The 15,428-nt window shown below is 39.1% G+C and overlaps 1 protein-coding gene across 4 annotated transcripts; it reads right to left on the reverse strand.

The window, feature by feature from the left end:
• Nucleotides 1-7,330: 7,330 nt before the first annotated feature.
• Nucleotides 7,331-9,607, reverse strand: LOC122015488. 4 transcript variants are annotated; one of them, XM_042572399.1, is made up of 4 exons: nucleotides 9,328-9,607; nucleotides 8,480-9,242; nucleotides 7,670-8,386; nucleotides 7,331-7,574 (listed from the first exon to the last, which is right to left on the reverse strand). In XM_042572399.1, the coding sequence occupies exons 2-4, from the start codon at nucleotides 9,083-9,085 to the stop codon at nucleotides 7,467-7,469; spliced, it is 1,431 nt and encodes a 476-aa protein (XP_042428333.1). In that variant the 5' UTR covers nucleotides 9,086-9,242; nucleotides 9,328-9,607; the 3' UTR covers nucleotides 7,331-7,466. The 4 variants fall into 4 exon arrangements, with proteins under 4 accessions (XP_042428333.1, XP_042428334.1, XP_042428335.1 ...); XM_042572400.1 differs by having other exon boundaries at nucleotides 8,480-9,256; XM_042572401.1 differs by having other exon boundaries at nucleotides 8,480-9,262.
• Nucleotides 9,608-15,428: the final 5,821 nt, after the last annotated feature.

Here is a 15,428-nt window from a genome sequence, read left to right on the forward strand (position 1 = left end):
CTCTCTATTTCTTCATCGTGGGTATTAGATACTGGATGTGCTTCGCACATTTGTACTAATGTACAAGCGCTGAGGAATAGCAGGCATTGACGAAGGGTGAGATAGACCTACGAGTAGGCAATGGAGCACGAGTTGCTGCTATTGCTGTAGGAACTTATCATCTATCTCTTCCCTCTGGGCTTGTACTAGAATTAGATGATTGTTGTTATGTGCCTGCCTTGACTAAGAACATAATTTCTGTTTCTTGTTTGGACAAGAAAGGATTTTCGTTTATAATAAAGAACAAATGTTGTTCCGTCTATTTAAACGATATGTTCTATTGTAGTGCACATCTGATAAACGGACTCTATATTCTAGATCTAGAGAGCCCTATCTATAACGTAAATACCAAGAGATTCAAGTCAAATGACATGAACCAAACATACCTCTGGCACTGTCGCTTAGGTCATATAAATGACAAGCGCTTATCCCAGCTCCATAAGGATGGTTTGCTGGACTCATTTGATTTTGAATCATATGAGATATGCGAGTCATGCCTACGAGGCAAGATGACCAAGACGCCCTTTAGTGGGCATAGCGAGAGAGCAACTGATTTGTTAGGACTCATACATAGTGATGTATGTGGCCCTTTCAATGTTGCTACTAGAGGCGGTTATAGGTACTTCATCACATTTACTGATGATTTCAGTAGATACGGTTATGTGTACTTGATGACACATAAGTCTGAATCCTTTGAAAAGTTCAAAGAATTCAAGAATGAAGTACAGAAGCTTGGCAAGAGTATTAAGGTACTTGATCAGATCGAGGTGGTGAATACTTAAGCCATGAGTTTCGTGACTACTTAGAGTGTGGATTTTATCTCAACTCACTCCTCCCGGAACACCACAAGGGAATGGTGTATCCGAAAGGAGGAATCGCACTTATTAGATATGGTACGATCTATGATGAGTCACATGGATCTTCCGACATATCTATGGGGATATGCTCTAGACACGGATCTTTCATACTCAACCGAGTTCCATCAAAGGCCGTGATAAAGACACCATATAGGATATGGACCGGGAGACCCATGTGTCTTTCATGAGGATTTGGGGTTGTGAGGCTTACGCTCGACGTCAAGTCCCGACAAGTTAGGACCCAAACCGACAAGTGCTATTTCATCGAATATCTCAAGGGATATTATTTCTACATTCCCAGTCAGCACAAGGTAGTTGTGGCAAAGACTGGGGTCTTTCTAGAAAGGGACTTTGTTTCTAGAAAGACTAGTGAGAGCACGTTCGATCTTGAAGAAGTTCAAGATGCGAACAATAGCACTGATGCCTCGATGGAAATTGAACTGGAACCACAAAGTGTTGTGGATGATGTTGTTCCACAAGGAGTTGAGGAACAACAACCGGTTCAAGTAGACATACCTCTTCGCAGGTCTGATAGGGTACGTCGTCAGCCTGAGAGATACTCATTTCTCTTGTCTGACCATGATGACATTGTGCTCATAGAGGATGAGCCTACCACCTATCAGGAAGCTGTGATGAGACCAGATTTCGAGAAATGGTTGAGGCCATGAGATCTGAGATGGAATCCATGTACACCAACCAAGTATGGACTTTGGTTGATCCACCTGAAGGGGTAAAACCCATTGGGTGCAAGTGGGTCTTTAAGAGAAAGACTGACATGGATGGACTTATCTATAAGGGTCGCTTGGTAGCTAAAGGTTTCAAGCAGATTCATGGTATTGACTATGATGAAACCTTTTCTCCAGTGGCGATGTTTAAGTCCATTTGGATCATGCTTGCTATTGCAGCCTACCATGACTATGAGATATGGCAGATGGATGTCAAAACCGCGTTTCTGAATGGAAACCTACTCGAGGATGTGTACATGACACAACCTGAGGGTTTTGTAGATCCACAGCATACTAGCAGAGTATGCAAGCTGCATAGGTCCATTTATGGACTAAAGCATGCTTCTCGGAGCTGGAATCTTCGATTCGATGATGCGATCAAACAGTTTGGTTTCATCAAGAACGAAGATGAGCCTTGTGTCTACAAGAAGGTTGTAGGGGACATAGTTGTCTTCCTCATATTATATGTGGATGACATACTACTCATTGGGAAGGAAATTCTTTTGCTACAGTCTGTCAAGCATTAGCTAGGGACATGTTTCTCAATGAAGGACTTAGGTGAGGCATCCCGCATTCTAGGGATACAGATCTATAGAGATAGATCTAAGAGATTGCTTGGCCTAAGTCAGAGTACATATATTGACAAGGTACTCCTTCGGTTTGCCATGCAGAACTCCAAGAAGGGATTTCTGCCGATGTCACATGGCGTGAGTCTTTCGAAGACTCAAGGTCCCTCTTCTAGAGAGGAGAGAGACCGCATGGATCAAATCCCTTATGCCTCAGCCATAGGATCGATCATGTACGCCATGTTATGTACTCGACCTGATGTCTCGTATGCTTTGAGCATGACGAGCAGATACCAGTCAGATCCAGGTGAAAGTCACTGGATAGCGGTCAAGAATATTCTTAAGTACTTAAGAAGGACTAAAGAATATTTCTTGATATATGGAGGTAATGATGAGCTAGCTGTAAAGGGTTACAGTGATGCCAGCTCAGACCGATCGGGATGATTACCGATCGCAGTCGGGGTTCGGATTTTGCATTAATGGTGGTGCTGTGAAGAGTTCACAGTCGCTGATTCTACAATAGAAGTCGAGTATATTGCTGCATCGAGGCAAGAGGCAGTTGGATCCGCAAGTTCATCACCGAACTTGGGGTGGTTCCTAGCATCACGACCCAGTTGAGCTCTATTATGACAACAATGGAGCTATAGCAACGTGCGAAGGAACCTCGCTCACACCAGCGGACCAAGCACATACTACGCTTCCATCTCATTCGAGAGATTATCGATAGAGGAGATGTGAAGATTTGCAGAGTACCTACAGAGGCTAACATCGCAGATCCCTTGACCAAGGCTTTGGCACAGAGGAAGCATGATGGTCACACTAGGTCTTTAGGCCTTAGAGCTTATACTGATTGGCACTAGTGCTAGTGGGAGATTGTTAGTTAGAGCCCTAGAGCCAATCATTTGATGATTGTATGGACTCATGTATATCATATTCTTGTATATTAATAAAGGCATTTGTTTGGTTATTATACTTATTTATATTAGTGCCAAATAGACTAAGTATAATAGCGTCCTTGAGTAGAAGGTTCATACCTATATCAATCGATTAGTTGAATCGATAGTGAGATGATATAGGGAACACTACTCTAAATCATTCCTAGTCGAGTATTAGCATTCAGGGACAATGTTAATACAATAAGACTAGCATGTAGGTCAGCTCGATGACTTGATCTCACAAGTCATGGATATAGAGATATCAAGCTGACACATGGGTATGCATTAGAGAATGTATACTGAATGACCCGCCATGAGAAAGTATCATGGATCGTTATGAGTGTCATATACTTTCTCATGTGGCTATTAGTATGACTATTAGTCCTTAGACCTGAAGTCACCATGGATCCCTACATAAGGAGTTATGTACTTTAGTTTCGTCAAACGTCACCCATAACTGGGTGGACTATAAAGGCGATTACTGGGTATATAACGAATTATGTAGAGGGATGTGAGTGATGTAGATGGAATCTATCCCTCCCATATGACGGGAGCGACATCGGTATTCTTGATAGAGTGAGACCACTAAGTGCATGGTCATGCCCAAATGAGTCAACATTAGATGTTGAGCTCATTTGATCGAGTGAGTCTACTTGGAGTTCAAGATTTAGATTGATTAGAGGATGACACGGTCTATGTCTCATATTGATCAATCTAGATGTCTAGGATAGAAGGACACTTGTCATTATTTTGTGAGTAGTCACAATTGGTTGTCACAAGGTGATGTCGGATCTCGGCATTCTTGTAACTTGGGTAGTAATGATGTGTTGCTAGATACCGCTCATTACTTATGCTCCTAAATGGGTTTAGGGCATTGCCAACGTTACAAGAACCTATAGGGTCACACACTTAGGACAATTAGGTGGAGATTAGGTTCATATGATGAACCAAGAGGATTAGATTCATTTGATGAATCAAATTGGATTAAGAGTAATCCTAATTGGGCTAACTTGAGTTCGACTCAAGTTGATTCATGTGTTAAATGAGTCTAATTTAGATTTTGACTCATTGAATCAATTTAATTTAATGAATTAGATTCATTATATTAAGTTGGCTCGAATCAAATGGTTGGATTAGATCCACCATGGTAGAGATTGAGTCAAGTTTGACTTGACTTGAGAAGGAAGACCAAAGGTCAATTTTGACTTGACCTTTTGCCACCTCATTGGTGAGTTGGCATTAGGTGGACCAATAATGATGTTCCACATCATCATGGGTGCCACCTCATGGAAGTGACAAAGCCACTCTCTTAATTGTTTCATATTAATTGCAATTAATGCAATTAATGTGATTTTATCGTTTCATATTAATTGCAATTAATGCAATTAATGTGAATTTTGAAATGTGGCCGGCCACTTTGTTTTGTGTGAAGAAATTCATTTTTCATTCACTGGTGTGCATCTTCCTCCTTCTCCCTCTCAAGCTCTCCCTCTCCCTCTCCTCCCTTGGCCGAACCACATAGGTACTAGCACACCTTGGTTTTTGGTCATTTCCATCTAGTGTGTCCGTGTGGATACTTCTAGAGGACCGGCGCTTGACGGTCTTGAGATCCGGCATCATTTGGACGAGCGGGAACGCGAAGGGCATCGCATCAAAGGTATAAATGGTTTATCCTTATGTAGATCTACTGTAGATTAAAGTTTTTCAAACTCGTACTCGTATTTTCGTTCGATTTTACCTTGCACGAGATCCGTGGCTTGGGCGATTCGGGGTTTCCGCGACGCGAAAAGCGGTTTTCGCGGCCCGAGAAACCCAACAGGGCCCCCCTTCATCACCGCATTAGGAAGATTTTTTGGACAATTATTGCATAGGTTGTACACTTTCCATTACTCAACAACCTCTGACATTCTTCGCCACCTCATGATTACGGAGATTATGAGAGGTGGTATATAAAGGGGGTCCTCTCCTTTGATAAGGTGCGTTCCTTGAACATCTGAAGCTTACTTTCGTGCACATGTTCTCTATTGTTCTTCATTCACCCATCCGAAATTGTACTAATTTGAGCGTTGAAGGGCCTTCACCAGGGACTCTTCTGATAGTGTGCGGAATAACGCCTAGTGGTAAGGGATTGGCACATTTGGCGCTTCTCTAAAGGCGCCGATCGACCTATTATTAGGCTTGCAAACGATGGGGTTTTCCACTCAACCTCTCGGATCAGCTTGCCGACTCGTCGATGACACAACCGGGTCGTTTAGCGCTTGACCATCAGTCGTTGCTTCTTGTTGCTTTTGTACCATTTTTGCAGCTTGAGTATTTATGAGCTTCTCTAACTCTTCTTGTGTCAGTGATGTGCGTAAATATTATGATCGTTTATGCATGTTTTAACGCACATTCACTTGCTTTATACGTATATATTCCTTGCATGATCGTCTCTTTTATCATATACTCATCATAAATACTCTTTTGTTTGGATATCTGCTCTTTGTTTGGTTTTGTGTTGACAGGGACAACTTTCGGAGCAAAAATAGTGATTGTCGACGCATCGGAACGAGGCAGAGAACACGACCGTGCAACCTCGTACAACCCTGTGGCCAAGCAGAAGAAGAGCAGTGCATGACCGTGCAACTCTTGCACGGTCATGCGGCCAACCAGAGACGGATCCTTGCATGGCCGTGCAATCCTGCATGGCCGTGTCCCCCACGACTATAGCCAAGCAATGCACGACCGTGCAAACCTGCAATGTAAAGAACAGTAGGAATGCTGTAGCAAAAGACCTGTAGAATGATGAAGTTGCGTATTCCTCCGTCTGTAGATGGGAACCCCCTTTTATAGTACCACTGTAGTGTCTGTGCACTCATCTCAAAGTATGCGCATGTTTTCCAATTGTCCTATGAAAAGACCAGTCAAAAAGTGTCCCTGACACTTTTCCTTGAGTGAGTATGCATATCTTTGATGTGAGAGGCTGAAAGCTTCCAAAGTATGATTTACTTGTGAAACATGCTCTATTGTCAGTGACACAAACCTCCAAAAGAGTATGAGGAGATACACGGGTGGGCCCCATTGTAGGCTGACCGGTGTCTGCTCGACTGGGACACCTTTGTTCGGTCGTGCTGATCAACATAACCTTCCTTCACTTATCTTTCCAGTAGTCGGAGGGCTGCATCTCTCTCGAACTGACACGTTGCCCGCTCGGCTGGGACGATGGTCGTGGGATGTAGTGTCCGTCTGTCTCTTAACTTTATGTTGTCTGGTTAGTCTGGCTTGCTCGCTTGGACATGCCGTCCGTCCGGCCATAACTAGCTCGTTCGGTCGATTTGTGGCGAGCATCTCTTTGACTTTGACCTCTATGTCAATTGGTTTTCCTTGCTTTAGCCTATCTTTGGTGGGGCCCCCTTCATCACCGCATCAGGAAGATTTTTCGGGCAATTATTGCATAGGTTGTACACTTTGCATTACTCAACAACCTCTGACATTCTTCGCCATCTCATGATTACGAAAATTATGAGAGGTGGTATATAAAGGGGGTCCTCTCCTTCGGCAAGGTACGTTCTTTGAACATCTGAAGCTTACTTTCGTGCACATATTCTCTATTGTTCTTCATTCACCCGTCCGAAATTGTACTAATTTGAGCATCGGAGGGCCTTCACCAGGGACTCGTCCTGGTTTCTGGGCACTGTCATTTTGTTTGCTAGTCTCAGTGTGCGTAGGATCGAAAGGAAATCTCTTCGTGGAGTAAAACATCTTCTCTCAGTCAAAAATCAAGTCAGTTGCTAGCGCACTATCTCTTCAATTTTCAAATAGGACCACGTGTGATTAAGAAATTTTAAAAATTTAGATGTTATTCAATAAATTGCCAAAGGAACTTTAGATGAGTTAAACTGACCAAGCTGATCATACCATCCCAACTGAATAATAAATTGATTCAAAATTAATTAATATGAACAAAGCATTAAACCTAACTTGCTCAATCTGACCCCATCAATTCGCTCAATTATATTGGAACACAATCCATTTGACAATAGTCTGTCCCAGGGTGACAATAATCCACTGAGCCAGACTCTGCTTGGCCTTGGCTGTCAAACTTGACCAAGACAATTGGATAGACATTATGATAGTATGAGACTTAATTAAATAATAATTTTTAAAAAAAGAAACACAACTACTATAACAATAACAACAACTACTACTACTACTACTAATAAACCAGATTAAACTAAAATGATAATTTTTCTGATAAGAAATTAAACAAGAGCACAACTGACAAAATGATACGATAACTTATTGATCAGTTTCATTCATTTACTACCACCCTCTCCCACCGTCCTCTCTTCTCCTTCTGATGGATCATTCACCCTTCACGCCCATCGAAGTGAGCACACCAACAGTGCTTGCTAAGAAGGCGTCCGTTAGCGCTGTTTTGGACGTCAAAGCAACAACAAGAAAATCATGAACCTGAAACAAGAGCAACAACAAAAGCAGCATGAAGTCTCGTATACTTTTGTAGAACTAGAACTGACACAAATTAAAGGCGAAGCAACCACACTGACCTCCTCTTCAGCTACGCTCAACTCTGCCATCATTATGGGATCAGAGATTTCCTTGCGAAATGAAATGACTTCTGTGAGGGATAGTGGGGTGACTACGAGTTCGTCAGTGACAATGTACATTAGTTCCTGACAGTAGCTTCCGCGTGAAGAAATTGTTCCTCCGGGTTGACCTTTGGGGTCTATAAGTGTTGCCTGTTCTGCCCACGCCTCATGTAAAATGCAGCAATAACGCGTAGTGCTTAGTTTGCAGCAGTGGTTACAAGTATAGTAGATAACTTGCTTCTCCTCCTCCACTCCAATGACTTGATTCTTGCAATTGAAATATGGCGCAAGCTTAGGATTAAGAAGTCTCTCTTCGCAGCCTGCAACCACGAAACCAGATGACCGCAAACGCTCTGCACTGCCATACAAGTTATTGAGACATCCAATCCGGAATCGACTGCCCAAGTGCCTCTTCAGAGAACCCAATGGGAATGTGAGAAAACTGAAAATTAAATCAACGAAGTCCTGACTTGCCGCAGCATACAGCACCTTGTTACGAGTAAGGACCATGTTGAGTTTGTAGATCTTCTTCTCCTCATCAAACGCCTTTCTTTCAACTGTTTTTTCAATGGAAGGGACTGAAACCTTGGGCGTCGTCATGTCTTCTCCATTGTGCAATAAAACATCAGTTAGCGGAGTGTTGGAAATGAGGGACCTTTTAAGAATATGTAAAACCTGCATGCGTTGAATTTAACAATTGAATTACCATCAGCTATTGAAGTAGAACGACAAGAAATTAAAAGACGCCGAAAGAAAAAGAAAACTTGCCTGCTCTCGTTCGATCTTTACCAATCTCTCTTCCATATGGTTACAATCATCATTGCCGCACTCGTTTAAAGTCGAAATGAGGTCCGTAACGAAAGCTATACAAAGAGCATCTGTAACAACAAATTTAGCCCCTTTGACGAATACGCCATGAAATTCTTCATAATTAACACCATCTCGATTCAGCTCATAACTAACTACTGCCTTATTAATGGAACCACCACACTGGCATTTGAGGCCTGAATAATAGCTGTAGCTAAGCCGATAGCAGTTAGCGGAAGAGCATTTATATAACTTTCCCATCTCGTCGATATTAATCCTAAGTTTCTGGCATTTCACTCCAGAGGAATTCACTGGGTTGGTCAACATCGATCTGCACGCTGCCGTCACCAGGTACTTCTCATCCAGCTGTTCAACGCTTTGGTAAAGCTTATCGAAGCAACCCATGGACGACTGCTTGTTGAGAAGACGGACGACGGTGCCAACAGGCAGCGTGAGGAAGCTGAGGAGAACATCTACGAAATCCGAGTCCGATTCGACAAAAGCTACGCAGTTGTTGGTCTTGTTCACAAAGACTTTGAGGGTGATCTGCTGCTGATCAGTGGCCATATATGTCCAACTAGTTCACACAACGTTCGTCATGAGGAGATAGAGCAGAGAACCTGTTTGGATTTTGTGCAAATATCTAAACAGCCAACAGCGAAGAGGAAATGAAAGGAGTGATGGTTACTGGAAGAAAGGTGATTAGCGGGCTTGCCGTTGGTTACTGGAACAAGAGACCTTTTGCTAGAGATGAGTTAAACAAAAATCAAGAAAACTACCGTAAGTGTAAAAAAAAAAGGAAGGAACACCTTTTTCCTCTTCGCTGGCGGCCTCGGCTAGCTCCGGCGGCTGCGGCCGAGATGTGAGGAGGGCAAGGAAAGGGGAAAAATAAAGGCTGCTGTGGTGGCTGCTGCTCTTGAGAAGAGAAGGAGCAGCGGGGAAAAAAGAAATGGAGGAGGGAGGACTGCTGCGGGTTGCAGTTTGGTGGCTGGAAGAAAAGGAGCAGGGAGAGATTGCTGCTGTTGTGAAGAGAAGCAGGGGAGAAATAGAGAGGAGAGGAGAGGAGAGGAGAGTCGGCGCGTGAAAAAGGGCAGGCACGTGAGGCCGCTGGAGGAGAAGAAACGAGGGAAAGCTAGGAGAACAGGTGGCGAGAAGAACGAAAAGTTTCCACATAAATTTTCTATTTCGTTTTAAATTTATCGATCCAATTTAATCAGTTTAAAATTTGATTCAATCGTCATTTAACCGATTCAAATCTAAAACGAACTCAATTTGTTTGTGCAGTCGCAAAGAGACCGTGAGTTTGCAATATCCACAAATTAAACTCGTTCAATCTTGTCGCGAACTTGAGTTCATACGGAGCCAAAAGCTCTCGTTAGCGGCATCACTATCACTAGTTGGTCTATCGTGGTTGCAAGGACTCCTTTTCCCAATTCTTTTCTCATTAATTTTTTTCTCAATCTGTTTTTCTTTTCCCGACCTTTCTCTTTAACCTTTCTTTTTCTTCAGTGGATTCCTTTCTCTCCATAATAATTAAAAACAAACAATAAAGATATGCTAAAGTTGATGTGAACTTTAAATTCTAAATCTTAAATTTGATATTTCAAATTATACTATTAAATATCTCAAAAAAAAAAAAAAAATCTACTATCTTAACGGTCCTCTAATATTAGCCCCATGGATACAGAGAGAGGTTCATATAGATACACAGACCATAGATAGAATTGACCCTTGATCATTACGTCAAAAATAGCATGTGCTCACCGTCTACGCTACGCCCTGGGAACATCCCTTTCTACTAAATATCTCTAAAGATGTTATAATTAGCAAGCCGAACAAATACCATAGAAATTCAAATTTGAGTGAAGAAAATATTATAATATCAATCTGTTTTTAATAAAATCATCCCAAAATAGATTAACAAAATTTCTTTTATAGTTTAATTAACTACTACTATATCAACATGAATGTGGTTTCCACCTAACATACTTAATATATAGAAAGTCTACCAAATATACTTAGAACATCCCCCATCCGATGCTATCGTATCTAAAGATTTTATTTTAAATTTTAGATAAGATAGTTAAAAAATCTTTACATTATCTACTTTATCTATTCCTTAAATTTAGATTTGATGAATAGTAAATCTCTAAATTTAGGAAATAAAATCTCTATCTGAAAAATAAAATAATATTTTTTTCTAATTTATTTCCTTTCACTCATTTCATAAATATAATATAATAAAAAAATAGAAAAAAAGAAGAAAATAATTAAAAATTGAAGATAATGAAAGTTTTAGGATAGTTGATATAATCTATAGTGAAAAGTGATTATCTAAATTTAATAAAGTGAATTATTTATCTTAAATTTTAGATATAGAGATAGGAAAACTCATATGGATGCTCTTAATACATAGAAATGCATACCTTTCAATAATGTACTTATTGGACGATGGATGTGAGCATTAATGGATATGAGTCAATTTAGGGCATCTCCTATAGTTAAACTTTTCCTAAAATTTTTTTTTTTTATTTTATAGTTTTCAATATGTCACATCAAAAAAAAAAATAGCCTTCCTTTTACAATAAAAAAAAATCTCCGTATACTTTTTTTTTATGATCCTACATTACAAATCACATATCTTTATTTATTATTTTTTTCATTTAATATCTCTATATAATTTTTACTTAATGTTTTAATTAATTCTGATCTTTAATTTAATTTAATTTATTTATAATTTTTAAATAATAAATTAATTAACTTATGATTTTTAGTTTAATTTAATTTATAATTTTCATTTAATATTTAATTAACGTATGAATTTTAATTTAATCATACTCATTTATATTTTTTAAACTTATTAAATATATTTATTTTAAAGAAAAGGAGTACAAATTTGATCATTCAAATAAAACATTTTAATTATTTAAAAAATTAAATATGTAATATTATTTTTTTAATGAATAATAGCTCCATCCCTAAAAGAAAAAACATAGATTTAAAAATTAAATTTGCTCTTGAACTAAGACCTCCATACGTATTAAAGCCTTTTTATTGAGCTTTTTTAATATTACAAATCTTTTTAAAAAAGCTGGCATGAAAATGCTCTTAATATTTGAATTGAATGGACCAGTTAATTCGTCATGCAATATGATAAGAACTTTTAATTTTCAAGTTAACATAACCTTTTTCATCATTTCTTCAAGTGGACCTAAATACTACGTACCCTGCTTTGTAAATTGCTTCGACACGAAGAAAGAAATAAAAAAATGGTCTCGATCTCCAACACATAAATGGTCATGAGGTCATGTTTCCATTATCTCCGTGTCTATCTAATTTAATTCGAATTCAAATTGACTTTAACTCAATCTTTCATTTTGTGTTCCCGATTCAATTAGTCTATTTTTATAGATCTAAAATTTAAATATATTTTTTCTCATAAAGATGAATATTTAACCGAATTTATCATGGCTGCTTTGAAGTTAGAAGGTTTTAGATGGCTTGGGTTTTCCAAATCATACGCAAGAGATGCATTTTCACTAGAAAGGATAAATCATATAAGAATTTTGATATTTTTCTTTATTTATCTAATAAGAAAATAACTTACTATGGATTCTAAATTGGTTTCCAGTAAGATTTTGGTTTATTTTTTTCATCCATTCAGAATTATACAACAAACTTTTCATCCTCTTCTAAAACATACAAATGCAAACAACAGTTTAACGAAGGCGTCGATGGGAAATTACGAATTAGCTATCGCAATGTCTTTGTAGGACCATATCCTCGCTCTTCTTTTCACTTTAGTTGTCTTCTCTCTCTCTCCTTTTTTTTTTTTCTCAATCTTTCTCTTTAACCTTTAGTTTTTTTAGTGGATTCCTTCTCCTCTTTCATCCATCCATGAGCCAGGCTATAAAAGATATAAAGGTATTCTAAAGTATAATCTCCAAAGATTTTGATTAGTAAGCCGAAATGAATACTCATAAAGTCACAAGTACAACCTATAACATAGAAAATTTAAATTTGAGTGAAGAAATTGTTGGGAATATGAATGAAATAAAAAGTTAGAGACTAGGAGATTCTATTATGCATGAGTTTTTTGTTTCACATTAGAAGTCTTTTGACTTTATTTTTGATTTAAATTGTGACACATGCATTGATTTTGTAAACATATACATGGGAAGAGTCTCTCTCACACATGAGTGTGCAAGGGTGGGTGCAAATCCAGGGTCATGATTATACTGAACTAAAGTTGACTTGTGTGCGAGTACGACCTACGCATGTCGAATACCGGACCAGTTGAGGCAAGATTTGCCTAAAAGAACGGACCAACGTTTTGCCACCTGAATATTCTTTTTTTACTTGCTCAAAAGTGTAACTGAAGCATTAATATGAAATTCATGCCGATTCTGTAACGTCTCAACATTAATGACGACATTAAACTTATTAATAGTGATTTCGTAACATCTCATCATTAATGACAACATTAAACTCATTAATAATGATTCCATAACGTCTCGATATTAATGAAGACATTAAACTCATTAATGACGACATTAAACCCAACATTTAATGACCATAATTTGGTCATTTATTACCGGCAAGGTGAGAGGTCCTATATAAGGAGGCTGTATCTTAAATAGAGGAAGAAATGTAAGAGAAGCGAAAACAAAAGAATTTGTCCACCTTTGTTTCTCGATTCTTTTATCTCAGTCGTGCATCCGTTTGGCTAAACTACTCGTGATAGCACTCAGGTGCATTCTAAGTTTGCCACATACAACCAGTGCTTGGTTATGTGCGTGGTTCTATCATTATATCTTGGAAAATAGACAACCCGAGAGAACCTCGAAGCACAACTGGAGGTGGTGCGAATCTGTTTCAAGGAAACTGCATTGAGCGCAAGCCTCGACATCTTCCTCGACGAATTCTTTTTATGATTTTGCTACGCACCGTATCAACTTTGTGACTCGAACCATCAGAAGCTTGGCAGAACCAGCCCCGCTGCAGCTTGAGATTATCTGTTCAGGTCATCTCGACAAATAAGTTGAATTTAATTTGGTGTATTTAAATTTAGCTAATTCTTCAATATCTCCGTCAATAAATTATTCAATAATCATGAAACAGACTCTATTTTGTTGAGATGACCACATAACAAAGTGTTAAGGTGCAATAGACTCAACACATGAAGGCTCACTCCACCCCGATTGGAACTGTGCCAATCAACCACGGAGAAAGGCTAGAGAAGATCATTGGAGTGAACTTCAAGAGCTGACAGCAAAAGATGCTCTTTTACTTGACCACGCTCAATCTGGCTTAGCTCTTGACCAAGAACCCTCCCAAGCATGCTAAGGATGTTGATACGCAGATCATCAGTGTAGTGGAGACATGAACTCATTCTGAGTTCCTTTGCCAAAACTACATCCTCAACTGTCTTGCCAACTCATTGTATACTGTGTATAGCATAAAGAGAATGACTAAGGAGTCATGGGAGTCCTTGGACAAGAAGTACAAGATGGGAGATGCAGGGACCAAGAAGTTTATCGTGGGCCGATTCCTAAACTACAAGATGGTTGACTCCAAGATGGTGATCAGCCAAGTCCAGGAGTTTTAGGTGATCTTGCACGAGATCCACTTAGAAGGGATGGTTTTGAGTGGAACCTTCCAAGTGGATATTATCATGGAGAAGCTACCTCCCGGATGGAAGAACTTCAAAAACTACCTGAAGCACAAATGGAAGAAGATGAATGTGGTGGAACTCATTGTTAGACTTCGTATCGTAGATGACAACAAGAGTTTAGAAAGAAAGTTGTTCTCTCAGGCTATTGTGAAAGCCAATATGGTCGAGCACAGTTAAAACTCAAAATGGAAGAACCTAAAGACTTCCAAGATAAGACCTAGAGGAGGCATTGAGAAATTCTCTGGGAAGTGCTTTAACTATGGTCGAGCCAATCACAAATCTTCAAAATACAGAAAGCTGAAGAAGAAGCAGGAGGTCAACCTGAACGAGGGACGAGAAATGGATGACCTTTGTACTGTTGTCTCTGAACTGAACATTGTCGATTCAGACCCGCGGTAATGGTGGATCGATACTAGAGCCACCAGACATGTCTGCTGTAATAAGGAACTGTTCCACAACTTTAAAGAAGTCAATGGAGACAACCTGTTCATGGGAAACTCAACAACCTCGGACATCATGGGTCAAGGAAAAGTAGTGCTGAAAATGACCTCGGGTAAAGACCTTACTCTGAATAATGTGTTATACGTTTCAGAGATTCAAAAGAATCTAGTACCCGGATTACTATTAAGCAAGCATGACTTTCATATTATTTTTGAATCAGACATAGTTGTATTGCCTAAGAATGAAATGTTTGTAAGAAGGGACTATGTATCTGATGGACTATTTAAGCTCAATGTAATGACCATTAGACTTAACATAAATAAATATGAAAGCTCTTCTATATATATGCTTGAGTCTTCATGTTTGTAGCATAGTAGAGTAGGATATATTAATTACGATATGTTGTGTAGATTAATAAACTGTAAAATATACCTACATTCCACCTTAACCCAAAACACAAGTGTGAGATTTGTGTTGAAGTGAAAATGACAAGGTCATCCTTTTAATGTGTTGAAAGAAGCAACGAATCACTCTGGCTAATTAACACCGATAGGTGCGACCTCAAAGGTACACCGATATGTGGTGGGAATAAATACTTCATTACTTTTGTAGATGATAACACAAAATATTATTATGTGTATCATCTCAAAAGTAAGGATGAACCTATAGAGAAATTTTCTCTCTATAAGAATGAGGTTGAAAACTAACTTAATAAAAAGATTAAGGTGGTTTGAAATGACTAAGGCGGTGAATATGTATCGTCGTTCGTTGAGTTGTGTGCTAAACATGGGATCA

The sequence above is a fragment of the Zingiber officinale genome, chromosome 8B, assembly GCF_018446385.1.
Source record: "Zingiber officinale cultivar Zhangliang chromosome 8B, Zo_v1.1, whole genome shotgun sequence".
NCBI classification, from domain to species: Eukaryota; Viridiplantae; Streptophyta; class Magnoliopsida; order Zingiberales; family Zingiberaceae; genus Zingiber; species Zingiber officinale.

Excerpts from the sequence above, each read along its gene's own strand:
- LOC122015488 (XM_042572399.1), bottom strand. The coding sequence starts at position 9,085 with ATGGCCACTGATCAGCAGCAGATCACCCTCAAAGTCTTTGTGAACAAG. Across the intron at positions 8,387-8,479 it reads TAAAGATCGAACGAGAGCAG|GTTTTACATATTCTTAAAAG; the intron begins GCAAGTTTTCTT and ends CAACGCATGCAG. Across the intron at positions 7,575-7,669 it reads TGAGCGTAGCTGAAGAGGAG|GTTCATGATTTTCTTGTTGT; the intron begins GTCAGTGTGGTT and ends CTCTTGTTTCAG.